General features: G+C 44.7%; 2 protein-coding genes across 4 annotated transcripts in view; both read right to left on the reverse strand.

Moving 5' to 3' along the window:
• Nucleotides 1–7,006: 7,006 nt before the first annotated feature.
• LOC115416206 (eukaryotic translation initiation factor 4E type 2-like) lies at nucleotides 7,007–11,142 on the reverse strand. 2 transcript variants are annotated; one of them, XM_030129939.1, is made up of 4 exons: nucleotides 10,974–11,142; nucleotides 8,951–9,042; nucleotides 7,296–7,430; nucleotides 7,007–7,168 (listed from the first exon to the last, which is right to left on the reverse strand). In XM_030129939.1, exons 1-4 carry the CDS (start codon nucleotides 10,987–10,989, stop codon nucleotides 7,022–7,024), a joined length of 390 nt encoding a protein of 129 aa, XP_029985799.1. In that variant the 5' UTR covers nucleotides 10,990–11,142; the 3' UTR covers nucleotides 7,007–7,021. The 2 variants fall into 2 exon arrangements, with proteins under 2 accessions (XP_029985799.1, XP_029985798.1); XM_030129938.1 differs by having other exon boundaries at nucleotides 8,951–9,041; nucleotides 10,949–11,142.
• A 6,123-nt stretch (nucleotides 11,143–17,265) lies between these two features.
• LOC115416205 (sodium/potassium-transporting ATPase subunit beta-2-like) overlaps nucleotides 17,266–27,500 on the reverse strand; it is a 13,913-nt gene continuing 3,678 nt past the window's right edge. The window contains exons 2-9 of one of the 2 annotated variants that reach the window (XM_030129936.1): nucleotides 25,395–25,523; nucleotides 23,698–23,802; nucleotides 23,211–23,290; nucleotides 22,168–22,293; nucleotides 21,120–21,179; nucleotides 20,651–20,677; nucleotides 18,969–19,064; nucleotides 17,266–17,445 (exon numbers count right to left, since the gene is read on the reverse strand). In XM_030129936.1, the coding sequence (XP_029985796.1) occupies nucleotides 17,281–17,445; nucleotides 18,969–19,064; nucleotides 20,651–20,677; nucleotides 21,120–21,179; nucleotides 22,168–22,293; nucleotides 23,211–23,290; nucleotides 23,698–23,802; nucleotides 25,395–25,523 (788 nt within the window). In that variant the 3' untranslated portion in view covers nucleotides 17,266–17,280. The remainder of the gene's footprint in view (nucleotides 17,446–18,968; nucleotides 19,065–20,650; nucleotides 20,678–21,119; nucleotides 21,180–22,167; nucleotides 22,294–23,210; nucleotides 23,291–23,697; nucleotides 23,803–25,394; nucleotides 25,524–27,500) is intronic. The other variant, XM_030129937.1, reaches the window with a different exon arrangement.

The raw sequence follows: 27,500 nt of genomic DNA on the forward strand, positions 1-27,500 counted from the left end.
TAAAGGTGTGTAGTTAGGGTTAGTTTAAAGGTGTGTAGGGTTATGGGTTAGTTAAAAGGTGTGTAGTTTGGGTAAGTTTAAAGGTGTATAGGGTTAGGATTAGTTTAAAGGTGTGGAGGATTAGGGTTAGTTTAAAGGTGTGTAGTTAGAGTCAGTTTAAAGGTGTGTAGTTAGGGCTAGTTCAAAGGTGTGTAATTAGGGTTAGTTTAAAGGTGTGTAGTTAGGGTTAGGGTTAGTTTAAAGGTGTATAGCTAGGGTTAGTTTAAAGGTGTGGAGGATTAGGGTTAGTTTAAAGGTGTGTAGGGTTATGGGGTAGTTTAAAGGCGTGTAGTTAGGGTTAGTTTAAAGGTGCGTAGGGTTAGGGTTAGTTTAAAGGTGTGTAGTCAGGGTTAGTTTAAAGGTGTGTAGTTAGGGTTAGTTTAAAGGTGTGTAGTCAGGGTTAGTTTAAAGGTGTGTAGTCAGGGTTAGTTTAAAGGTGTGTAGTCAGGGTTAGTTTAAAGGTGTGTAGTTAGGGTTAGTTTAAAGGTGTGTAGTTAGGGTTAGTTTAAGGGTGTGCAGGGTTAGGGTTAGTTTAAAGGTGTGTAGTTAGGGTTAGTTTAAAGGTGTGTAGTTAGGGTTAGTTTAAAGGTGTGTAGGGTTATGGGTTAGTTTAAAGGTGTGTAGGGTTATGGGTTAGTTTAAAGGTGTGTAGGGTTATGGGTTAGTTTAAAGGTGTGTAGGGTTATGGGTTAGTTTAAAGGTGTGTAGGGTTATGGGTTAGTTTAAAGGTGTGTAGGGTTATGGGTTAGTTTAAAGGTGTGTAGGGTTATGGGTTAGTTTAAAGGTGTGTAGTTAGGGTTAATTTAAAGGTGTGTAGTTAGGGTTAGTTTAAAGGTGTGTAGGGTTATGGGTTAGTTTAAAGGTGTGTAGGGTTATGGGTTAGTTTAAAGGTGTGTAGGGTTATGGGTTAGTTTAAAGGTGTGTAGTTAGGGTTAGTTTAAAGGTGTGTAGTTAGGGTTAGTTTAAAGGTGTGTAGTTAGGGTTAGTTTAAAGGTGTGTAGGGTTATGGGTTAGTTTAAAGGTGTGTAGTTAGGGTTAGTTTAAAGGTGTGTAGTTAGGGTTAGTTTAAAGGTGTGTAGTTAGGGTTAGTTTAAAGGTGTGTAGGGTTATGGGTTAGTTTAAAGGTGTGTAGGGTTATGGGTTAGTTTAAAGGTGTGTAGTTAGGGTTAGTTTAAAGGTGTGTAGTTAGGGTTAGTTTAAAGGTGTGTAGTTAGGGTTAGTTTAAAGGTGTGTAGGGTTATGGGTTAGTTTAAAGGTGTGTAGTTAGGGTTAGTTTAAAGGTGTGTAGTTAGGGTTAGTTTAAAGGTGTGTAGTTAGGGTTAGTTTAAAGGTGTGTAGTTAGGGTTAGTTTAAAGGTGTGTAGGGTAAGGGATAGTTTAAAGGTGTGTAGTAGGGCTGCACGATTAATCAATTTAAATTGAAATCAGATTTTTAAATTAGGACAATTTTTACAAAAGAGAAATCGTAAAATCACTTTAATCTTTCTCGTGCCTCCGATCTACCGTAGGCTCCTCCTCCTATCTGTGACAGCGGTCTTTCACAGAAGTCTGTGTCATTACCACGGACATTAAATCTGTTCATGAACCCACAGAATTTACAGAAATATAAGCCGTGGTTTCACACATGGATCCTGTGATTCAAATAGAACCACGTGGATCACTCATATTTAAATAGAACTCCATGGGGATCACTCATATTAAAAAAGAACCGCATGTGGATCACTCATATTTAAATAGAACCACATGTTGATCACTCATATTCAAATAGAACCACATGGGGATCACTCATATTTAAATAGAACCGCATGTAGATCACTCATATTCAAATAGAACCGCATGGGGATCACTCATATTTAAATAGAACCCCATGTGGATCACTCATATTTAAATAGAACCGCATGTAGATCACTCATATTCAAATAGAACCGCATGGGGATCACTCATATTTAAATAGAACCGCATGTGGATCACTCATTTTCAAATAGAACCACACATTGATCACTCATATTCAAATAGAACCGCATGTTGATCACTCATATTCAAATAGAACCACATGGGGATCACTCATATTTAAATAGAACCACACGTTGATCACTCATATTTAAATAGAACCGCATGTGGATCACTCATATTCTAATAGAACCACATGTGGATCACTCATTTTCAAATAGAACCACACATTGATCACTCATATTCAAATAGAACCGCATGTTGATCACTCATATTCAAATAGAACCACATGGGGATCACTCATATTTAAATAGAACCCCATGTGGATCACTCATATTTAAATAGAACCGCATGTAGATCACTCATATTCAAATAGAACCGCATGTGGATCACTCATATTCAAATAGAACCGCATGGGGATCACTCATATTTAAATAGAACCGCATGTGGATCACTCATATTCAAATAGAACCGCACGTGGATCACTCATATTCAAATAGAACCACATGTGGATCACTCATTTTCAAATAGAACCACATATTGATCACTCATATTCAAATAGAACCGCATGTTGATCACTCATATTCAAATAGAACCACATGGGGATCACTCATATTTAAATAGAACCCCATGTGGATCACTCATATTTAAATAGAACCGCATGGGGATCACTCATATTCAAATAGAACCACACGTTGATCACTCACATTTACACAGAACCGCACGTGGATCACTCATATTTAAATAGAACCGCATGTGGATCACTCATATTCAAATAGAACCGCATGTTGATCACTCATATTTAAATAAAACCGCATGTGGATCACTCATATTTAAATAGAACCGCATGGGGATCACTCATATTCAAATAGAACCGCATGGGGATCACTCATATTTAAATAGAACCGCATGGGGATCACTCATATTTAAATAGAACCGCATGTGGATCACTCATATTCAAATAGAACCGCATGTTGATCACTCATATTCAAATAGAACCGCATGGGGATCACTCATATTTAAATAGAACCGCATGTTGATCACTCATATTCAAATAGAACCGCATGTTGATCACTCATATTTAAATAGAACCGCATGTGGATCACTCATATTTAAATAGAACCGCATGGGGATCACTCATATTCAAATAGAACCGCATGTGGATCACTCATATTCAAATAGAACCGCATGTTGATCACTCATATTCAAATAGAACCACATGGGGATCACTCATATTTAAATAGAACCGCATGTTGATCACTCATATTCAAACAGAACCGCATGTTGATCACTCATATTCAAATAGAACCACATGGGGATCACTCATTTAAATAGAACCGCATGTTGATCACTCATATTCAAATAGAACCGCATGTGGATCACTCATATTTAAATAGAACCGCATGTTGATCACTCATATTCAAATAGAACCACATGTGGATCACTCATATTTAAATAGAACCGTATGTGGATCACTCATATTTAAATAGAACCGCATGGGGATCACTCATATTTAAATAGAACCGCATGTGGATCACTCATATTCAAATAGAACTGCATGTGGATCACCCATTTAAATAGAACCACATGTGGATCACTCATATTTACATAGAACCGCACGTGGATCACTCATATTTAAATAGAACCGCATGTGGATCACTCATATTCAAATAGAACCACATGTTGATCACTCATATTTAAATAGAACCGCATGTGGATCACTCATATTTAAATAGAACCGCATGGGGATCACTCATATTCAAATAGAACCGCATGTGGATCACTCATATTTAAATAGAACCGCATGGGGATCACTCATATTTAAATAGAACCGCATGTGGATCACTCATATTCAAATAGAACCGCATGTTGATCACTCATATTCAAATAGAACCGCATGGGGATCACTCATATTTAAATAGAACCGCATGTGGATCACTCATATTTAAATAGAACCGCATGTTGATCACTCATATTTAAATAGAACCGCATGTGGATCACTCATATTCAAATAGAACCGCATGTGGATCACTCATATTTAAATAGAACCGCATGGGGATCACTCATATTTAAATAGAACCGCATGTGGATCACTCATATTCAAATAGAACCGCATGTGGATCACTCATTTTCAAATAGAACCACATGGGGATCACTCATATTTAAATAGAACCGCATGTTGATCACTCATATTCAAATAGAACCGCATGTTGATCACTCATATTCAAATAGAACCACATGGGGATCACTCATATTTAAATAGAACCGCATGTTGATCACTCATATTCAAATAGAACCGCATGTGGATCACTCATATTTAAATAGAACCGCATGTTGATCACTCATATTCAAATAGAACCACATGTGGATCACTCATATTTAAATAGAACCATATGTGGATCACTCATATTTAAATAGAACCGCATGTGGATCACTCATATTTAAGTAGAACCACATGTGGATCACTCATATTTCGTGGTCCACGCACACACGACTGATGCCTGTCACTGTCTTAGTGTTAGTTAAGTGACAATAACCTTAGTCTATAGTACTAACTTCAAAATTTCAAACAAGTAATACTACAGAGGTTTTGTCAGTTATTTTTCTAATGCTTAAATGTGCTACATACTACTCAATAGTGACACTAATGTTAGTCTACAGCTAACTTCAAAATTGATTGGAATTCCAATCTTCAGATCCTAATTTCTTGTAGGATTTCAGTTTGTCCTAGGACAAACAAAAATTTCAATCCGTCCTAGTAGGATTTGTAATCATACTAGGACAGACAGGAATTTGAGTTTGTCTTGGACACACTAAAATTCCTATCTGTCCTAGTGGGATTACGAATCCTACCGGATTTCAATCTCTACTGTGACATATATATATATACATACACAGGGTGGGGAAGCAAAATGTACAATGAACATTTAGTTGTTTTTTCTCAGCAGGCACTACGTCAGTTGTTTTGAACCCAAACATATACTGATGTCATAATCATACCTAACACTATTATCCATACCTTTTCACAAACTTTTGCCCATATGAGTAATCAGGAAAGCAAACGTCAAAGAGTGTGTGATTTGCTGAATGCACTCGTCACACCAAAGGAGATTTCAAAAATAGTTGGAGTGTCCATAAAGACTGTTTAGAATGGAAAGAAGAGAATGAAGGTGTGTAGTTAGGGTTAGTTTAAAGGTGTGTAGTTAGGGTTAGTTTAAAGGTGTGCAGTTAGAGTTAGTTTAAAGGTGTGTAGTTGGGGTTAGTTCAAAGGTGTGTGGTTGTTAGTTTAAAGGTGTGTAGTTAGGGTTAGTTTAAAAGTGTGTAGTTAGGGTTAGTTTAAAGGTGTGTAGTTAGGGTTAGTTTAAAAGTGTGCAGTTAGACTTAGTTTAAATGTGTGCAGTTAGAGTTAGTTTAAAGGTGTGTAGGGTTATGGGTTAGTTTAAAGGTGTGTAGGGTTAGGGTTAGTTTAAAGGTGTGTAGTTAGGGTTAGTTTAAAGGTGTGTAGTTAGGGTTAGTTTAAAGGTGTGTAGTTAGGGTTAGTTTAAAGGTGTGTAGTTAGGGTTAGTTTAAAGGTGTGTAGGTGTTAGTTTAAAGGTCCCGTATTATGCAAATCTGACTTTGTGACAGTTTTCTTACAGTAGTGTGTGTTGCAGTAGCCTCATTATGAGGTTGGAATTTGAAAACTGTCTGTTTCCTCCTGCCTTGCTACATCACAGTTTGTCAAAATGCTCAAACGGGCGAGTTTGAGTTGGCTCCGTTTATGACGACATAAGCGGATTTAACTCCTCCCCCTGACTGTGCCCCCACCCTGGCAAAGTGAGCCCCGCCCTGGCATAGTACCTCTTGGACAACAAACATGGCGAAGGCGAGACACACAAGTTGTGGTGTTGTTGGCTGCACACACCAACACCAAAGTTTATTTCTGCTCCCCACTTCCGAGCCTCTCCGTAAAAAGTGTGTGGATTCTATCTGTGATGGTCATGGACCAAACAACATTCCCAAACGCTTGTATGTGTGTGCCCGACATTTCACGGACGAGTGTTTTTTAACATGGGCCCATACAGCTCCGGCTTAGCACAAAGACTCCGAATCAAGAAGGACGCAGTACCAACGCTTCGTGACCCAAGTACAAGTGTGGGAGATGTAAGTTCTGATCATTTGTATCTTTACTGCATAACCCTACATTACGGATAAGCTGGTGGGTGTTGATGTGTACGTCTAACGTTAGCATGGCAGCTAACATAGCTCGGTTACTGCTGCTAACGTTTGCGTCCCCGTTAACATGCAAGAGCTGATAATATCCAGAGACATTGAACAGAACTACTGTGAACACGGGCCTTTTGTGGTTAGCATCAGTATAGTTAGCATCAGGCTTGTTAGTAGCTGCCTGCATTAGTGGCGGCAGGCGTCTTTCCGTGTCAGGTCCACGAACCCGACACAACACCGCCGTTTTCCGTCGGGGCTCAATCACGCCTCAAGGCAAAGAAAGCCAGTGTTTGGAAAGACGTTCTGTCTGAGACATGTGTATTGTAGACGAGAGAGCCATGGCTTCAGTCAACATTAGCGCGTAGTACCGCTAGCGGAAGCCATGTCCTCTCCCAGAGAGGGGAGGGGGAGTGGGCGTGGACAGATGCGTTCATTTGCGTACCCGGAAGCAGGCCCAGAAACAGCCTGTCCTGAGGAGGGCTGGTGAGAGGGACTTTTTCGACCGCTGAAACTCCGAACAAAGGATGATTTTGGGGCGAACAAACTTAAATACTATGTTTTTGGGCTTCTGAGACCTATATGACGAGACTGAAAAATAGCATAATACGGGACCTTTAAAGGTGTGTAGTTAGGGTTAGCTTAAAGGTGTGTAGTTGGGGTTAGTTCAAAGGTGTGTGGTTGTTAGTTTAAAGGTGTGCAGTTAGGGTTAGTTTAAAGGTGTGTAGTTGGGGTTAGTTCAAAGGTGCAGAGTTGTTAGTTTAAAGGTGCATGGTTGTTAGTTTAAAGGTGTGCAGTTAGAGTTTGTTTAAAGGTGTGTAGGTGTTAGTTTAAAGGTGTGTAGGTGTTAGTCTAAAGGTGCATGGTTGTACCTCCCACATGGGTTTGATTCCTTCTTTAAACAGGTGGAAGTCACTGTGTCCACTCAGGTCTCCTGGTCGAACCAGATGACTGTAGAACTTCCAGAACTGTTCCACCTGAAAGAACACACACACACACACACACACACACACACACTAAAGACAGCAGACCACCTGGACCTGCACAGGTGACACCAGACCACCTGACGTGCACACCTGCACAGGTGACATCGTGTGTTCATACCGAGGCCACGGTGCCGATCTGTCGGATGTTCTGTTCGTACGTCTGCGAACTGGCCGGTCGACTGGGGGTTCGTCTACTGTACCAGAAAGTGTAGTTATACTGAAGAGGATGTTCACCTGCACCTGGACACACCGTCTGGACACACAGACAGGTGAAAGACAGACAGACAGGTGAGAGACAGACAGGTGAGACAGAGACACAGACAGATGAAAGACAGACAGACAGGTGAGAGACAGACAGGTGAGACAGACAGACAGGTGAGAGACAGACAGGTGAGACAGAGAGACAGACAGGTGAAAGACAGACAGACAGGTGAGACAGAGAGACAGGTGAGACAGACAGACAGGTGAGGGGAGACAGGTGAGACAGACAGACAGGTGAGGGGAGACAGGTGAGACAGACAGACAGGTGAGAGGCAGACAGACAGGTGAGGGGAGACAGGTGACAGGCAGACAGGTGAGAGGCAGACAGACAGGTGAGGGGAGACAGGTGACAGGCAGACAGGTGAGAGGCAGACAGACAGGTGACAGAAGGGGGGGGACAGACAGGGGACAGTAATAGTTTTCTTTGTGGTTTCCATGGTTACAGTTTTGGTCAGTCTGACTGAAATCCTGTCATTCATAAACTCACAACTGTTCCACTGACCCCTGCTCATTTAATACTGACCCCTATTCATTTAACACTGACCACTACTCATTTAACACTGACCCCTATTCATTTAACACTGACCCCTACTCATTTAACACTGACCACTGACCCCTATTCCTTTAACACTGACTCCTGACCCCTACTCATTTCACACTGACCACTGACCCCTATTCCTTTAACACTGACCCCTACTCATTTAACACTGACCCCTGACCCCTACTCCTTTAACACTGACCCCTGACCCTACTCATTTAACACTAGTCCAGGGTGACCACTGACCCATACTCACTTAACACTAGTCCAGTGTGACCACTGACCCATACTCATTTAACACTAGTCCATTGTGACCTCTGACCCCTACTCATTTAATACTAGCCCAGTGTGAGCTCTGACCCCTCCTCATTTAACACTAGTCCAATGTGACCAGTGACCCCTACTCATTTAACACTAGTCCAGTGTGACCTCTGCCCCCTACTCATTTAATACTATTCCAGTGTGACCCCTTACCCCTACTCATTTAACACTGACCCCTTCTCATTTAACACTAGTCCAGTGTGACCACTGACCCCTACTCATTTAACACTGACCCCTTCTCATTTAACACTAGTCCAGTGTGACCACTGACCCCTACTCATTTAACACTTGTCCAATGAGACCCCTGACCCCTACTCATTTAACACTAGTCAGGTGTGACCTCTGACCCCTACTCATTTAATATTAGTCCAGTGAGACCCCTGACCCCTACTCATTTACACTAGTCCAGTGAGACCCCTGACCCCTACTCATTTACACTAGTCCAGTGAGACCCCTGACCCCTACTCATTTACACTAGTCCAGTGAGACCCCTGACCCCTACTCATTTAACACTAGTCCAGTGTGACCTCTGACCCCTACTCATTTAACACTAGTCCAGTGTGACCTCTGACCCCTACTCATTTAACACTAGTCCAGTGTGACCTCTGACCCCTACTCATTTAATACTAGTCCAGTGTAGTGGTGGACATCACCTTGGGGCGGTTGTTGTTGTTGTTGTTGTTGGTCCCATCGCTGTTGTCATGGAGACACTGCCCCTCCTCCTGCTTCTCTTCATCTTTCAGACTGAAACACAGAAAAGCACACTTTACACACACACGACACACACACATCACACACAGTTTTTATACACACACTAGTCTCATTCCACTCGTGGTACCATTAGACCATAGTTCCATCCAGTGATCAAACATCAGACACAGAACGTCCATTACAGACAGGACCATTAGACAAGTCTGTCTATGAATGTCCACCTGTGACTGACCAATGTCCACCAGTCTGTCTGTGAATGTCCACCTGTGACTGACCAATGTCCACCAGTCTGTCTATGAATGTCCACCTGTGACTGACCAATGTCCACCAGTCTGTCTGTGAATGTCCACCTGTGACTGACCAATGTCCACCAGTCTGTCTATGAATGTCCACCTGTGACTGACCAATGTCCACCAGTCTGTCTGTGAATGTCCACCTGTGACTGACCAATGTCCACCAGTCTGTCTGTGAATGTCCACCTGTGACTGACCAATGTCCACCAGTCTGTCTATGAATGTCCACCTGTGACTGACCAATGTCCACCAGTCTGTCTGTGAATGTCCACGTCTACCTGTGACTGACCACTGTCCACCAGTCTGTCTGTGAATGTCCACCTGTGACTGACCACTGTCAATCATTAGCTCTTGTATTGGTTGTGTCAGTGTTAGTTGTTAGCCTCATTAGCTGTTGTATTGGTTGTGTCAGTGTTAGTTGTTAGCCTCATTAGCTGTTGTGTTGGTTCTGTCAGTGTTAGCTGTTAGCATTATTAGCTCTTGTATTGGCTGTGTCAGTGTTAGTATCATTAGCTCTTGTATTGGTTCAGTCATTAGCTGTTAGCCTTATTAGCTGTTGTATTGGTTCTGTCAGTGTTAGCTGTTAGCCTCATTAGCTGTTGTATTGGTTGTGTCAGTATTAGCTGTTAGCCTCATTAGCTGTTGTATTGGTTGTGTCAGTGTTAGCTGTTAGCCTCATTAGTTTTTGTATTGGTTCTGTCAGTGTTAGCTGTTAGCCTCATTAGTTTTTGTATTGGTTCTGTCAGTGTTAGCTGTTAGCCTCATTAGCTGTTGTATTGGTTCAGTCATTAGCTGTTAGCCTCATTAGCTGTTGTATTGGTTGTGTCAGTGTTAGTTGTTAGCCTCATTAGCTGTTGTATTGGTTGTGTCAGTGTTAGTTGTTAGCCTCATTAGCTGTTGTGTTGGTTCTGTCAGTGTTAGCTGTTAGCATTATTAGCTCTTGTATTGGCTGTGTCAGTGTTAGTATCATTAGCTCTTGTATTGGTTCAGTCATTAGCTGTTAGCCTTATTAGCTGTTGTATTGGTTCTGTCAGTGTTAGCTGTTAGCCTCATTAGCTGTTGTATTGGTTGTGTCAGTATTAGCTGTTAGCCTCATTAGCTGTTGTATTGGTTGTGTCAGTGTTAGCTGTTAGCCTCATTAGTTTTTGTATTGGTTCTGTCAGTGTTAGCTGTTAGCCTCATTAGTTTTTGTATTGGTTCTGTCAGTGTTAGCTGTTAGCCTCATTAGCTGTTGTATTGGTTCAGTCATTAGCTGTTAGCCTCATTAGCTGTTGTATTGGTTGTGTCAGTGTTAGCTGTTAGCCTCATTAGTTTTTGTATTGGTTCTGTCAGTGTTAGCTGTTAGCCTCATTAGCTGTTGTATTGGTTGTGTCAGTGTTAGCTGTTAGCCTCATTAGTTTTTGTATTGGTTCTGTCAGTGTTAGCTGTTAGCCTCATTAGCTGTTGTATTGGTTGTGTCAGTGTTAGCTGTTAGCCTCATTAGTTTTTGTATTGGTTCTGTCAGTGTTAGCTGTTAGCCTCATTAGCTGTTGTATTGGTTCAGTCATTAGCTGTTAGCCTCATTAGCTGTTGTATTGGTTCAGTCATTAGCTGTTAGCCTCATTAGCTTCTGTCCGCTGTTCTCCGGGTCTCAGTGTCGGTTCTTACCGCTCCAGCTGCTCCATCCTCTTCGGCTCCAGCTGCTCCATCCTCCTCGGTCAGACTCCCGGTAAATCGCCTCTCAAACCTCCGGTATTCGTTTACGTTCTTCTCTTGAAATTCTTTGATTTCGTCCCGTTTGATTTTCTTCGTCTGTCTTACTTCACGCGGATCCAACGTTCAACGGTTGCTGTCACTGCGCATGGGCATGACGGGGAAGGACGGCACACGAGAAAGGACAAATGTTTTCACAGACCTGTCATCAATGCTGCATTCAGGGCCGTTTTTTGAGCCCGTAAATCACAACTTCAAACCACGACTCACGACTTTGAAACGTTCCAGGCAAGTCACACCAAATTGTCTGAGCGCAAGGAATTGTGGGAGTTAAATGTAAACAAACCAGCATGGTGGACCGTATGTTCTGTTCATTTATAGAAATTTCTATCCTAGAGGTGTTTGTTCTTTGCTTATTTGAGGGAAACAGAGGAGTAAAAAATAAGGACAGAGCAGCTGTTTACATTTAATCTGTCAGTCATTAAACTGAAAACTAGAAATACACTAGAACAGCTGATTATAAAGAACATTTACAGAGAAATAATATCAGTAAAACTAGAAATACACTAGAACAGCTGATTATAAAGAACATTTACAGAGAAATAATATCAGTAAAACTAGAAATACGCCAGAACAGCTGATTATAAAGAACATTTACAGAGAAATAATATCAGTAAAACTAGAAATACACTAGAACAGCTGATTATAAAGAACATTTACAGAGAAATAATATCAGTAAAACTAGAAATACACCAGAACAGCTGATTATAAAGAACATTTACAGAGAAATAATATCAGTAAAACTAGAAATACGCCAGAACAGCTGATTATAAAGAACATTTACAGAGAAATAATATCAGTAAAACTAGAAATGCGCTAGAACAGCTGATTATAAAGAACATTTACAGAGAAATAATATCAGTAAAACTAGAAATACGCTAGAACAGCTGATTATAAAGAACATTTACAGAGAAATAATATCAGTAAAACTAGAAATACGCCAGAACAGCTGATTATAAAGAACATTTACAGAGAAATAATATCAGTAAAACTAGAAATGCGCTAGAACAGCTGATTATAAAGAACATTTACAGAGAAATAATATCAGTAAAACTAGAAATACGCCAGAACAGCTGATTATAAAGAACATTTACAGAGAAATAATATCAGTAAAACTAGAAATACGCTAGAACAGCTGATTATAAAGAACATTTACAGAGAAATAATATCAGTAAAACTAGAAATGCGCTAGAACAGCTGATTATAAAGAACATTTACAGAGAAATAATATCAGTAAAACTAGAAATGCGCTAGAACAGCTGATTATAAAGAACATTTACAGAAAAATAATATCAGTAAAACTAGAAATGCGCTAGAACAGCTGATTATAAAGAACATTTACAGAGAAATAATATCAGTAAAACTAGAAATACACTAGAACAGCTGATTATAAAGAACATTTACAGAGAAATAATATCAGTAAAACTAGAAATACACTAGAACAGCTGATTATAAAGAACATTTACAGAGAAATAATGTCAAATCAATACTTTGTTTTAATAAACAATCATCATAAACCCCACATCCTTGGGCGGGGCGCCATTGGTACATGACGTCAGAACTGGAACTGGAAGAACCTGGATGTGGTATGAGTTCAAGAGTGGAAGTCCAGGTTTGACTGAACATTCCAGAGCATTTACACCAGGTTAGGGTCAGGGTTAGACCACCAGAGGGTTAGGGTCAGGGTTAGACCACCAGAGAGTCAGGGTTAGACCACCAGAGGGTTAGGGTTAGGGTTAGACCACCAGAGAGTCAGGGTTAGACCACCAGAGGCTTAGGGTTAGGGTTAGACCACCAGAGGGTTAGGGTCTTATCTGAGGTTAGGATTAGGGTCAGGGTTAGACCACCAGAGGCTTAGGGTTAGGGTTAGACCACCAGAGGGTTAGGGTCTTATCTGAGGTTAGGATTAGGGTCAGGGTTAGACCACCAGAGGGTTAGACTTAGGGTTAGGGTGGATCTAATGGTCATCTCAGCTGAACGGACCACCCTTTGGAGGGCACAGAAGTCCCATTTGGTCCAACTGCCCATCCAGATGTTGATGCTCCACAAGATGGTCTTAGTGGTGCAGGTGTCAAAGTTCCTGACACTGTTAACAAGAGCTGGAAGTCTGTCAGGAGTCTGAGGTGGTAGAAGTCTGAGGTGGTAGAAGTCTGTCAGGTGTCTGAGGTGGTAGAAGTCTGAGGTGGTAGAAGTCTGTCAGGTGTCTGAGGTGGTAGAAGTCTGTCAGGTGTCTGAGGTGGTAGAAGTCTGAGGTGGTAGAAGTCTGTCAGGTGTCTGAGGTGGTAGAAGTCTGAGGTGGTAGAAGTCTGTCAGGAGTCTGAGGTGGTAGAAGTCTGAGGTGGTAGAAGTCTGTCAGGAGTCTGAGGTGGTAGAAGTCTGAGGTGGTAGAAGTCTGTCAGGTGTCTGAGGTGGTAGAAGTCTGAGGTGGTAGAAGTCTGTCAGGAGTCTGAGGTGGTAGAAGTCTGAGGTGGTAGAAGTCTGTCAGGAGTCTGAGGTGGTAGAAGTCTGTCAGGTGTCTGAGGTGGTAGAAGTCTGTCAGGTGTCTGAGGTGGTAGAAGTCTGTCAGGTGTCTGAGGTGGTAGAAGTCTGAGGTGGTAGAAGTCTGTCAGGTGTCTGAGGTGGTAGAAGTCTGAGGTGGTAGAAGTCTGTCAGGAGTCTGAGGTGGTAGAAGTCTGAGGTGGTAGAAGTCTGTCAGGTGTCTGAGGTGGTAGAAGTCTGAGGTGGTAGAAGTCTGTCAGGAGTCTGAGGTGGTAGAAGTCTGTCAGGAGTCTGAGGTGGTAGAAGTCTGTCAGGTGTCTGAGGTGGTAGAAGTCTGTCAGGTGTCTGAGGTGGTAGAAGTCTGTCAGGAGTCTGAGGTGGTAGAAGTCTGTCAGGTGTCTGAGGTGGTAGAAGTCTGAGGTGGTAGAAGTCTGTCAGGAGTCTGAGGTGGTAGAAGTCTGAGGTGGTAGAAGTCTGTCAGGAGTCTGAGGTGGTAGAAGTCTGTCAGGTGTCTGAGGTGGTAGAAGTCTGTCAGGTGTCTGAGGTGGTAGAAGTCTGTCAGGAGTCTGAGGTGGTAGAAGTCTGTCAGGTGTCTGAGGTGGTAGAAGTCTGTCAGGAGTCTGAGGTGGTAGAAGTCTGTCAGGTGTCTGAGGTGGTAGAAGTCTGTCAGGAGTCTGAGGTGGTAGAAGTCTGAGGTGGTAGAAGTCTGTCAGGAGTCTGAGGTGGTAGAAGTCTGTCAGGTGTCTGAGGTGGTAGAAGTCTGTCAGGTGTCTGAGGTGGTAGAAGTCTGTCAGGAGTCTGAGGTGGTAGAAGTCTGAGGTGGTAGAAGTCTGTCAGGTGTCTGAGGTGGTAGAAGTCTGTCAGGTGTCTGAGGTGGTAGAAGTCTGAGGTGGTAGAAGTCTGTCAGGTGTCTGAGGTGGTAGAAGTCTGAGGTGGTAGAAGTCTGTCAGGAGTCTGAGGTGGTAGAAGTCTGTCAGGTGTCTGAGGTGGTAGAAGTCTGTCAGGAGTCTGAGGTGGTAGAAGTCTGTCAGGTGTCTGAGGTGGTAGAAGTCTGTCAGGAGTCTGAGGTGGTAGAAGTCTGAGGTGGTAGAAGTCTGTCAGGAGTCTGAGGTGGTAGAAGTCTGTCAGGTGTCTGAGGTGGTAGAAGTCTGTCAGGTGTCTGAGGTGGTAGAAGTCTGTCAGGAGTCTGAGGTGGTAGAAGTCTGAGGTGGTAGAAGTCTGTCAGGTGTCTGAGGTGGTAGAAGTCTGTCAGGTGTCTGAGGTGGTAGAAGTCTGAGGTGGTAGAAGTCTGTCAGGTGTCTGAGGTGGTAGAAGTCTGAGGTGGTAGAAGTCTGTCAGGAGTCTGAGGTGGTAGAAGTCTGTCAGGTGTCTGAGGTGGTAGAAGTCTGTCAGGAGTCTGAGGTGGTAGAAGTCTGTCACATGGTCATCTGTTTCCACCTCAGACTGGTGCTCAGTGGATTGAAGATCCTCTGCTGTTTCTGCTCAAATCCAGTCAGTTCTTTAGTTTTACTGACGTTCAACAGGAGGTTCTTCTGCTGGTACCAGTTCTGCAGGTGGTTCTTCTGCTGGTACCAGTTCTGCAGGTGGTTCTTCTGCTGGTACCAGTTTTCTAGGTGGTTCTTTTGCTGGTACCAGTTCTGCAGGTGGTTCTTCTGCTGGTACCAGTTCTCCAGGTGGTTCTTCTGCTGGTAGCAGTTCTCCAGGTGGTTCTTCTGCTGGTAGCAGTTCTCCAGGTGGTTCTTCTGCTGGTACCAGTTCTCCAGGTGGAGGACCTCTGTCCTGTAGGTCTGACCATCACTGTGGAAGATGAACCCACAACAGCCTCTACTCCTACCCTACCCCTCTACCTCTACCTCTACCCCTTTAACCCTGTTTTCTCCATTATTGGTGTTTTTTTAAAATCTTTTTATCTTTCCCACATTTGAACTCTTCAGTGAAAATAAAACCACCAGACGACAAACACTGACTTTTCTTTTTTAATCTGTTGAAACGAGGACATTTTCAGGCAGGAAAGAATCAACCACAAACAACATGACGTCAAACAGCGGGAGCATCTGATTGGTTCACTGTCTAACTGAAGGGAGGACAAGCAGGTGGGCGGGGCAGGTGGGTGTTTCCACGTGGCACGACAGAGTGATTGACAGGTGACAACTGTGTGTGGTTGTCATGGTAACACTGTTGTCATGCTGAACCCCAAGAGAGTAAACAAAACAAAAACAAACATGTAAACAAAAACTAACAACGTTCTACCCAGTTACCGTGGCAACCACCAACTAACCATTAAGAGTAACTTTGGTCTAAACTGACGAACCAAACTAACTCAACTAACTCAACTAACTAAACTAAACTAAACTAAACTAATCTAAACTAAACTAAACTAAACTAAACTAAACTAAACTACTGCTCCAGTGGCTGCGAAAACAAAAGGAAAAAAACATATCAAAGTGGGACGAGTAGAATAACAATGCCATGGCCACGGTTACGTAGATTCAATGCTGTCGCCATGGTTACATAGATTCAATGCTGTCGCCATGGTTACGTAGATTCAATGCCGTCGCCATGGTTATATAGATTCAATGACAGCTGAGTGTGCGTTTGGCATCAGTCTGATCACATGATGGGGGCGTGTCTGTGATCCTGTGACTGGTCCAAGCTTCAACTTGGTCTCATTTGACATTTCAGTCCTAGTTTTGGAACGTGTCTTCATTTTCCTTCCTGTTCCTAACCCTAACCCTGTTCCTAACCCTAACCCTTCTGGTCCTGGACTTCAGTTCCAGTCCTCCTGTGTTGCTTCTCCTCCATTCCTGAATTCTTCATTTGCTTTAATTTGTACTTTTTCAGTCACTTCATTGTTTTGAAAAATAGTTTAGAAAACCAATCAGCAAGAATACAATAATACAAACAAACAAACAAACACATAAACAGGTCACTAAATAAATAAATAAATAAATAAATAAATAAAAATGGGTCAGCTGACTAAAGGATGATTCATAAACACCTCTGCTGATTGGTCGGTGCAGATCCATTGATCGATATGTTGACATAGATCAGGTGGCAGTGACATCACAGTGTGTGTGCATGCTGATTGGTCGGTTAAAGCTGCTCTCACAACAAAAAATATACATGACAAAGAAACTTTACAGCATTCAGTGAACGCACCCTAACCCTGTTCCTAACCCTAACCCTGTTCCTAACCCTAACCCTCTTCCTAACCCTAACCCTGTTCCTAACCCTAACCCTCTTCCTAACCCTAACCCTGTTTCTAACCCTAACCCTCTTCCTAACCCTAACCCTAACCCTCTTCCTAACCCTAACCCTGTTTCTAACCCTAACCCTGTTCCTAACCCTAACCCTGTTTCTAACCCTAACCCTGTTCCTAACCCTAACCCTCTTCCTAACCCTAACCCTGTTTCTAACCCTAACTCTCCTTTAAATAAATCAGATAGTGCAGCTTTAACCTGTGGCTCATTACTATGTTGAATGTATTGAATGTGTTGAATGTGTTGAATGTATTGAATGTGTTGAAAGTACTGAATGTATTAAATGTGTTGAATGTGTTGAATGTATTGAATGTGTTGAATGTATTGAATGTATTAAATGTGTTGAATGTATTGAATGTATTAAATGTGTTGAATGTATTGAATGTGTTGAATGTATTGAATGTATTGAATGTGTTGAATGTATTGAATGTATTGAATATGTTGAATGTTGAATGTATTTGTTTCATATACTGAATTTGAGTTTCATGTTTATTTTTCGTTGATCCGCAGTTTGAAGGAAACCCGTCCTGCGAACTTGTCCCTCTCGCTGCCGGCTTCAAGTGTGTTAGAGTTGATTTTACACTCAATGTTGATATCTGTGTTCAATGAGGCGTTCAGGAACTTGACAGCAACCAGAGGCTGAGTGTAGTTCACCTGCAAAACAAAAAGAGAAGAAGAAGAAAAGATGAGAAGAAAAGATGAAGGAAAACACAGAAGAAGAAAAAGAAGAAAAGATGAAGGAAAACAAGAAGAAGAAGAAAAGATGATGGAAAACACAGAAGAAGAAGAAGAAGAAGAAGAAGAACTGCGAGCAGTTATGAACGGGGGCCAAGCCTCCCCGCCCACTCGGACCCCAGGCCCCACAGAGCCCACGGAAGTCGTCCCCGAAGGACGTGGGTCTGGGGCTGAGCTGGTGGAGGCTGGGCCCCGTTCATAAGGGTTTACAGTTGGAGTTAGTATTCCACCGTCTGAGCCGCTGTATTCACTGGAATGGGACAAATGCACCAGTAGAGTGGAAGGAGGAATGTGTGGGACTGGGATTAGTTGGAATAGATTACACTCACGTTGATCAATCATTACTAAACTTTACAGCTGGTCTCAGGAGTGACCCCACATCATACTCACCACATTTCATAGAAATTGGTTTAGCCGTTTAAGAGATACAAATTTCACTTATTTGCAGCGCCCCCTAGAAGCCAACATTCATCAAATTTGGCTCATACCCTCACAGTGACATTCAGGTGTCTGTGTCGTTAGTTCATGGTGCGTTCAGGTGTCTTTGTCATTAGTTCATGGTGTGTTCAGGTGTCTGTTTGTCATTAGTTCATGGTGCGTTCAGGTGTCTGTTTGTCATTAGATCATGGTACGTTCAGGTGTCTGTTTGTCATTAGATCATGGTGCCTTCAGGTGTCTGTTTGTCATTAGATCATGGTGCCTTCAGGTGTCTGTTTGTCATTAGATCATGGTACGTTCAGGTGTCTGTCATTAGATCATGGTGTGTTCAGGTGTCTGTCATTAGTTCATGGTGCATTCAGGAGTCTGTGTTGTTAGTTCATGGTGCATTCAGGTGTCTGTGTTGTTAGTTCATGGTGCGTTCAGGTGTCTATGTTGTCATTAGTTCATGGTGTGTTCAGGTGTCTGTTGTTAGTTCATGGTGCATTCAGGTGTCTGTGTTGTTAGTTCATGGTGCATTCAGGTGTCTGTGTTGTCATTAGTTCATGGTGCATTCAGGTGTCTGTGTTGTTAGTTCATGATGTGTTCATGGTGCATTCAGGTGTCTGTGCCGTTAGTTCATGGTGCGTTCAGGTGTCTGTGTCATTAGTTCATGGTGCATTCAGGTGTCTGTGTTGTCAGTTGGTGGTGCGTTCAGGTGTCTGTGTCATTAGTTCATGGTGCGTTCAGGTGTCTGTGTCGTTAATTCATGGTGCGTTCAGGTGTCTGTGTTGTCAGTTGGTGGTGTGTTCAGGTGTCTGTGTTGTCGGTTGGTGGTGCGTTCAGGTGTCTGTGTTGTCGGTTGGTGGTGCGTTCAGGTGTCTGTGTCATTAGTTCATGGTGCGTTCAGGTGTCTGTCGTTAGTTCATGGTGCATTCAGGTGTCTGTATCATTAGTTCATGGTGCGTTCAGGTGTCTGTGTTGTTGGTTGGTGGTGCGTTCAGGTGTCTGTGTGTGCTGGTTACCTGTGCTTTCTTGCCATAGTATGGATAATACATCAGGTTGAAGGTTCCATTTGGAGGAAAATAAACAACAGGTCCAATTTTATCAGAGTCCTCCCTCTGTAGAAATATAGAATATAGAAGAGAGTTACAATAGAATAGAATAGAATAGAACACAGACTCAGGTTCTAGTACCTTCTACTGTCCTACAGGTCTAACCCACAGACTCAGGTTCTAGTACCTTCTACTGTCCCACAGGTCTAACCCACAGACTCAGGTTCTAGTACCTTCTACTGTCCTACAGGTCTAACCCACAGACTCAGGTTCTAGTACCTTCTACTGTCCTACAGGTCTAACCCACAGACTCAGGTTCTAGTACCTTCTACTGTCCTACAGGTCTAACCCACAGACTCAGGTTCTAGTACCTTCTACTGTCCTACAGGTCTAACCCACAGACTCAGGTTCTAGTACCTTCTACTGTCCTACAGGTCTAACCCACAGACTCAGGTTCTAGTACCTTCTACTGTCCTACAGGTCTAACCCACAGACTCAGGTTCTAGTACCTTCTACTGTCCTACAGGTCTAACCCACAGACTCAGGTTCTAGTACCTTCTACTGTCCCACAGGTCTAACCCACAGACTCAGGTTCTAGTACCTTCTACTGTCCTACAGGTCTAACCCACAGACTCAGGTTCTAGTACCTTCTACTGTCCCACAGGTCTAACCCACAGACTCAGGTTCTAGTACCTTCTACTGTCCCACAGGTCTAACCCACAGACTCAGGTTCTAGTACCTTCTACTGTCCCACAGGTCTAACCCACAGACTCAGGTTCTAGTACCTTCTACTGTCCCACAGGTCTAACCCACAGACTCAGGTTCTAGTACCTTCTACTGTCCTACAGGTCTAACCCACAGACTCAGGTTCTAGTACCTTCTACTGTCCTACAGGTCTAACCCACAGACTCAGTTCTAGTACCTTCTACTGTCCTACAGGTCTAACCCACAGACTCAGGTTCTAGTACCTTCTACTGTCCTACAGGTCTAACCCACAGACTCAGGTTCTAGTACCTTCTACTGTCCTACAGGTCTAACCCACAGACTCAGGTTCTAGTACCTTCTACTGTCCTACAGGTCTAACCCACAGACTCAGGTTCTAGTACCTTCTACTGTCCTACAGGTCTAACCCACAGACTCAGGTTCTAGTACCTTCTACTGTCCTACAGGTCTAACCCACAGACTCAGGTTCTAGTACCTTCTACTGTCCTACAGGTCTAACCCACAGACTCAGGTTCTAGTACCTTCTACTGTCCTACAGGTCTAACCCACAGACTCAGGTTCTAGTACCCTCTACTGTCCCACAGGTCTAACCCACAGACTCAGGTTCTAGTACCTTCTACTGTCCTACAGGTCTAACCCACAGACTCAGGTTCTAGTACCTTCTACTGTCCTACAGGTCTAACCCACAAACTCAGGTTCTAGTACCTTCTACTGTCCCACAGGTCTAACCCACAGACTCAGGTTCTAGTACCTTCTACTGTCCCACAGGTCTAACCCACAGACTCAGGTTCTAGTACCTTCTACTGTCCTACAGGTCTAACCCACAGACTCAGGTTCTAGTACCTTCTACTGTCCTACAGGTCTAACCCACAGACTCAGGTTCTAGTACCTTCTACTGTCCTACAGGTCTAAAAGGACTCAGGTCTTACCCACTCATCTGGTCCCACTTTGTATTTCTGAGGACAGACAGGTTCAGACAGACAGGTGGTTTCAGACAGACACACAGACAGGTTCAGACAGACAGGTGGTTTCAGACAGACACACAGACAGGTTCAGACAGACAGGTGGTTTAAGACAGACAGACAGGTGGTTTAAGACAGACAGACAGACAGGTGATTTCAGACAGACAGGTTCAGACAGACAGGTGGTTTCGGACAGACAGACAGGTTCAGACAGACAGGTGGTTTCAGACAGACAGGTGGTTTCAGACAGACAGGTAGGTTCAGAAAGACAGGTTCAGAATGAAAGACAGGTGGTTTCAGACAGACAGGTGGTTTTAGACAGACAGGTTCAGACAGACAGGTGGTTCAGAAAGACAGGTTCAGAATGAAAGACAGGTGGTTTCAGACAGACAGGTGGTTTTAGACAGACAGGTTCAGACAGACAGGTGGTTCAGACCTTGGCTCCACAGGTCACGTATGGGGACTGTCGGTCCTTTCCTGGTAACATGCCGATGACCTGCAGAAGGAGACAGGTTAGTCTAGGACTGAGATGGACTAAGGTTAGGGTTAGATCAGGGGTTAGGGTTAGACCAGGGTTAGGGTTAGACCAGGTGTTAGGGTTAGACCAGGGTTAGGGTTAGACCAGGGATAGGCTTAAGGTTAGACCAGGGTTAGGGTTAGATCAGGGTTAGGGTTAGGGTTAGACCAGGGTTAGGGTTAGATCAGGGTTAGTGTTAGACCAGAGGTTAGGGTTAGACCAGGGTTAGGGTTAGACCAGGGTTAGGGTTAGGGTTAGACCAGGGTTAGGGTTAGATCAGGGTTAGGGTTAGTGTTAGACCAGAGGTTAGGGTTAGACCAGGGGTTAGGGTAAGGGTTAGACCAGGGTTAGGGTTAGGGTTAGACCAAGGTTAGGGTTTGACCAGGGTTAGGGTTAGACCAGGTTTAGGGTTAGACCAGGGTTAGGGTTAGGGTTAGACCAAGGTTAGGGTTAGACCAGGGTTAGGGTTAGATCAGGGTTAGGGTTAGATCAGGGTTAGGGTTAGACCAGGGTTAGGGTTAGACCAGGGTTAGTGATAGACCAGGGTTAGACCATGGTTAGGGTTAGACCAGGGTTAGTGTTACACCAGGGTTAGACCATGGTTAGGGTTAGACCAGGGTTAGTGTTAGACCAGGGTTAGACCATGGTTAGGGTTAGACCAGGGTTAGTGATAGACCAGGGTTAGACCATGGTTAGGGTTAGACCAGGGTTAGTGATAGACCAGGGTTAGACCATGGTTAGGGTTAGACCAGGGTTAGGGATCCTCAGTGTGGGATGTCAGATAGTTATTGAAATGAAATGTGTTGATTCTTTGACATGTGGAAGGTAAACACCCTAACCCTGGTCTAACCCTAACCCTGGTCTAACCCTGACCCTGGTCTAACCCTAACCCTGGTCTAACCCTAACCCTGGTCTAACCCTGACCCTGGTCTAACCCTAACCCTGGTCTAACCCTAACCCTACATACCCGGTTCAGTTTGATGAGGATGCATGGCTGTCCTCTGCTGTAACCATAGAAACGGTCCAGAAGTCCAGAACAGTCCTCCAGCGTGGTCCGATTGAACTGACAAGAACGCTTTGGGTTGTTCCGAACCTGAGAGGGAGACAGGTGGAGAGTGAGACAGGTGGAGAGGGAGACAGGATAGATGAGTAACTCTAACCCTAACCCTGAGAGGCAGACAGGTGGAGAGTGAGGCAGGACAGATGAGGACTGAATATCAATTCCACTACTAGGGTTAGGGTTAGGGTTTAGACTCTGACCTTAGAGACAGATGGGTGTTGACACAGACAGACAGACAGTCACAGACAGACAGACAGACCGACAGAGACAGACAGACAGGTGGACAGACAGGTGTACAGACAGACAGGTGGACAGACAAGTGTGCAGACAGACAGGTGTGCAGACAGGTGTACAGACAGACAGGTGGACAGACAGGTGTACAGACAGACAGGTGGACAGACAGGTGTACAGACAGGTGTGCAGACAGACAGGTGTACAGACAGGTGTACAGACAGACAGGTGTACAGACAGGTGTACAGACAGACAGGTGTGCAGACAGGTGTGCAGACAGACAGGTGTACAGACAGGTGTGCAGACAGACAGGTGTACAGACAGACAGGTGTGTAGACAGACAGGTGTGCAGACAGACAGGTGTACAGACAGACAGGTGTGTAGACAGACAGGTGTGCAGACAGACAGGTGTACAGACAGACAGGTGTGTAGACAGACAGGTGTATAGACAGACAGGTGTGCAGACAGACAGGTGTGCAGACAGACAGGTGTACAGACAGACAGGTGTACAGACAGACAGGTGTGCAGACAGACAGGTGTGTAGACAGACAGGTGTACAGACAGACAGGTGTGTAGACAGACAGGTGTGCAGACAGACAGGTGTGCAGACAGACAGGTGTGTAGACAGACAGGTGTGTAGACAGACAGGTGTGCAGACAGACAGGTGTACAGACAGACAGGTGTGCAGACAGACAGGTGTGCAGACAGACAGCTCATACCTCTCCACTGTCCTCCTGTATAAAGTATTGGTCTGGTGGACAGTTATCGTTGGTCTGAACCTGGAAACTGTCATTGTACGCTGAAGACACAAAGAAAGGCCAAAGGTCAACTGATTATCACATGGATATGAGCTGACCCTTGACCCTGCAGGTCAAAGGTCAGCTGATTATTACATCATCAGATGACCTTTGACCCTTCAGATCAGAGGTCATCTGTTTATCACATGGATATCTGATGACCTTTGACCCTTCAGATCAGAGGTCATCTGTTTATCACATGGATATCTGATGACCTTTGACCCTTCAGATCAGAGGTCATCTGTTTATCACATGGATATCTGATGACCTTTGACCCTTCAGATCAGAGGTCATCTGTTTATCACATGGATATCTGATGACCTTTGACCCTTCAGGTCAGAGGTCATCTGTTTGACCCTTCAGGTCAGAGGTCATCTGTTTCTCTGCTCAGTTCTTGCTTCTCTCTTACGGGACAGGAAGTTGTTGAGGTTGGACACGAAGCCGTCCCAGCTCTCAGTGTCGGAGACGGAGAAGGAGATTTCCAGCTGATCGCCCTTTGGACGAATCATCATGCCTGAAAACAAACCCCGCCCACTCGTTAGGGTGTGGACATCAGTCACTGGTTGAACAGTGGAGACAGTGTTTTGGTGGGAGTCTCACCTGGGTTAGGGTTAGTCTCACCTGGGTTAGGGTTAAGGTTAGTCTCACCTGGGTTAGGGTTAAGGTTAGTCTCACCTGGGTTAGGATTAGTCTCACCTGGGTTAGGCTTAGAGTTAGTCTCACCTGGGTTAGGGTTAGGATTAGTCTCACCCGGGTTAGGATTAGTCTCACCTGGGTTAGGGTTAGTCTCACCGGGGTTAGGGTTAGGATTAGTCACACCTGGGTTAGGGTTAGTCTCACCTGGGTTAGGGTTAGTCTCACCTGGGTTAGGGTTAGGATTAGTCTCACCTGGGTTAGGATTAGTCACACCTGGGTTAGGGTTAGTCTCACCTGGGTTAGGGTTAGTCTCACCTGGGTTAGGGTTAGTCTCACCTGGGTTAGGCTTAGGGTTAGTCTCACCTGGGTTAGGATTAGTCTCACCTGGGTTAGGGTTAAGGTTAGTCTCACCTGGGTTAGGGTTAAGGTTAGTCTCACCTGGGTTAGGGTTAGGGTTAGTCTCACCTGGGTTAGGGTTAGGGTTAGTCTCACCTGAGTTAGGCTTAGGGTTAGGGTTAGTCTCACCTGGGTTAGGATTAGTCTCACCTGGGTTAGGGTTAAGGTTAGTCTCACCTGGGTTAGGGTTAGTCTCACCTGGGTTAGGGTTAGGGTTAGTCTCACCCGGGTTAGGATTAGTCTCACCTGGGTTAGGGTTAGTCTCACCAGGGTTAGGGTTAGTCTCACCGGGGTTAGGGTTAGGATTAGTCTCACCTGGGTTAGGGTTAGTCTCACCTGGGTTAGGGTTAGTCTCACCTGGGTTAGGGTTAGTCTCACCTGGGTTAGGGTTAAGGTTAGTCTCACCTGGGTTAGGGTTAGTCTCACCTGGGTTAGGCTTAGGGTTAGTCTCACCTGGGTTAGGCTTAGGGTTAGTCTCACCTGGGTTAGGGTTAGGATTAGTCTCACCTGGGTTAGGCTTAGAGTTAGTCTCACCTGGGTTAGGGTTAGGATTAGTCTCACCCGGGTTAGGATTAGTGTCACCTGGGTTAGGGTTAGTCTCACCGGGGTTAGGGTTAGGATTAGTCTCACCTGGGTTAGGGTTAGTCTCACCGGGGTTAGGGTTAGGATTAGTCACACCTGGGTTAGGGTTAGTCTCACCTGGGTTAGGGTTAGTCTCACCTGGGTTAGGGTTAGGATTAGTCTCACCTGGGTTAAGATTAGTCACACCTGGGTTAGGGTTAGTCTCACCTGGGTTAGGGTTAGTCTCACCTGGGTTAGGGTTAGGATTAGTCTCACCTGGGTTAGGGTTAGTCTCACCTGGGTTAGGGTTAGTCTCACCTGGGTTAGGGTTAGGGTTAGTCTCACCTGGGTTGGGGTTAGGGTTAGTCTCACCTGGGTTAGGGTTAGGGTTAGTCTCACCTGGGTTAGGGTTAGGGTTAGTCTCACCTGGGTTAGGGTTAGGGTTAGTCTCACCTGGGTTAGGGTTAGGGTTAGCCTCACCAGGGTTGGGGTTAGGGTTAGGGTTCGGGTTACCTGGGGTCTCCAGACGGTCCTGCCAGGTGGGTTTGTAGTCGTCCAGAGTCAACAGCATGATGTACATGGTGAGAGCGAACATTCCAGCCAGGAAGAGGTAGAAGAACAGGTAGAAGAGCAGGATGAGCCCTGGAAGGACGGGTGGAGATAGAGCAGGACGGGTGGAGACAGAGCGGGACGGGTGGAGACAGACCAGGATGGGTGGAGACAAACGAGGATGGGTGGAGACGGACGAGGACGGGTGGAGACAGACCAGGACAGAGGGGGTTAGACAGGCAGGAATGGGTAGAGACAGATGAGGATGGGTGGAGACAGACAAGGACGGGTGGAGACATACCAGGACGGGTGGAGACAGACCAGGACAGAGGGGGTTAGACAGGCAGGGACGGGTGGAAACAGACCAGGACAGAGGGGGTTAGACAGGCAGGGACGGGTGGAGACAGACCAGGACAGAGGGGGTTAGACAGGCAGGAAAGGGTGGAGACAGACAAGGACGGGTGGAGACAGAGGGTTCTTCAGTCAGGACAGTGTCCAGAGGTAGAAGTGAATAAAGTCTTTCAGTTTGTCTCAGACGCAAACGTCCAAATTTGTACATTTACACTGAACCCTGGATCCAACAAGAGGTGAACCCTGGTGTTCCACAGGGTTCTAAACTGGAACCACTATGTTAGCTGACCGTATATGGTCATTTGAACTTGGTCGTTTCCTTCTAAATTCAGACAAAACTGAAGTTTTTTTTTCTGGACCCAAAACTCAACAGGGTCAAACGAAAACTGGAGAAACTTTGAACAGAATCCAGTTTATTCTGAGTGAAGAGATCAACTTTTAAAAAGACAAGAGACGAGTTCAAAACAAACAGAGCAGAACCAAGCAGAACACAATGAAGAATCCATTAAAATACAAAGACAAGAGAACACATAGAACCCTTTGAGTTCTCAGGTCAGAGGTCACATAGAACCCTTTCAGAGCACAACCCATTTGCCCTAAATGGGCCTTGGATCCTGTTTCCAGTTCCCTTTAATGTACGTGGAACTGTAAGAACAGCAGGTTCTACCAGTAGGTTCTATGCTCCTCCATCTGTTCTCATATGAACATGAGTAGGATTCAGATCAGATCAACCCCTCCCCCTCCCCCTCCCCTGCCCCTCCCCCTTTTCCTCTAAATGTCATCTTTATAATCCTCTTGTGTTTAGCTCCGCCCCTGGAGATGACCTACATTTAGTATGAATGAAAGGACGGGGGAGGGGCAGAGAGAGGTGGAGGAGGAGGAGGAGGAGGAGGAAGAAGAGGAGGAAGAAGAGGAGGAGGAGGAGGAGGAGGAAGAAGAGGAGGAGGAAGAGGAAGAGGAGGAAGAAGAGGAGGAGGAAGAGGAAGAAGAGGAGGAAGAGGAGGAGGAGAGGAGGAGGAGAAGGAGGAGCAGTAGTAGAAGGAGCAGTAGTCGTAGGTGCAGTAGTAGGAGGAACCGTAGTAGAAGGCGCAGTAGTAGGAGGAACAGTAGTAGGAGGTGGAGTAGTAGGAGGTGCAGTAGTCGTAGGTGCAGTAGTAGGAGGAACAGTAGTAGGAGGTGCAGTAGTCGTAGGTGCAGTAGTAGGAGGACCAGTAGTAGGAGGTGGAGTAGTAGGAGGTGCAGTAGTAGGAGGAACAGTAGTAGGAGGTGGAGTAGTAGGAGGTGCAGTAGTCGTAGGTGCAGTAGTAGGAGGAACAGTAGTAGGAGGTGCAGTAGTAGGAGGTACAGTAGTAGGAGGTGCAGTAGTCATAGGTGCAGTAGTAGGAGGACCAGTAGTAGGAGGTGCAGTAGTAGGAGGTGGAGTAGTAGAAGGCGCAGTAGTAGGAGGAACAGTAGTAGGAGGTGGAGTAGTAGGAGGTGCAGTAGTCGTAGGTGCAGTAGTAGGAGGAACAGTAGTAGGAGGTGCAGTAGTAGGAGGTACAGTAGTAGGAGGTGCAGTAGTCATAGGTGCAGTAGTAGGAGGACCAGTAGTAGGAGGTGCAGTAGTAGGAGGTGGAGTAGTAGTAGGTGCAGTAGTAGGAGGTGCACTAGTAGGAGGTGCAGTAGTCATAGGTGCAGTAGGAGGTGCAGTAGTCATAGGTGCAGTAGGAGGTGCAGTAG

The sequence above is a fragment of the Sphaeramia orbicularis genome, unplaced genomic scaffold (genome assembly GCF_902148855.1).
Source record: "Sphaeramia orbicularis unplaced genomic scaffold, fSphaOr1.1, whole genome shotgun sequence".
NCBI classification, from domain to species: domain Eukaryota; kingdom Metazoa; phylum Chordata; class Actinopteri; order Kurtiformes; family Apogonidae; genus Sphaeramia; species Sphaeramia orbicularis.

Bases quoted from the DNA above. Each gene is read 5' to 3' on its own strand.
- LOC115416206 (XM_030129938.1), bottom strand. From the start codon at position 10,989: ATGGAGCAGCTGGAGCCGAAGAGGATGGAGCAGCTGGAGCG. The intron at 9,042-10,948 runs GTAAGAACCGAC...TCTGTGTTTCAG, and splicing joins AGGATGGAGCAGCTGGAGCG to TCTGAAAGATGAAGAGAAGC. The intron at 7,169-7,295 runs GTATGAACACAC...GTGTTCTTTCAG, and splicing joins AGATCGGCACCGTGGCCTCG to GTGGAACAGTTCTGGAAGTT.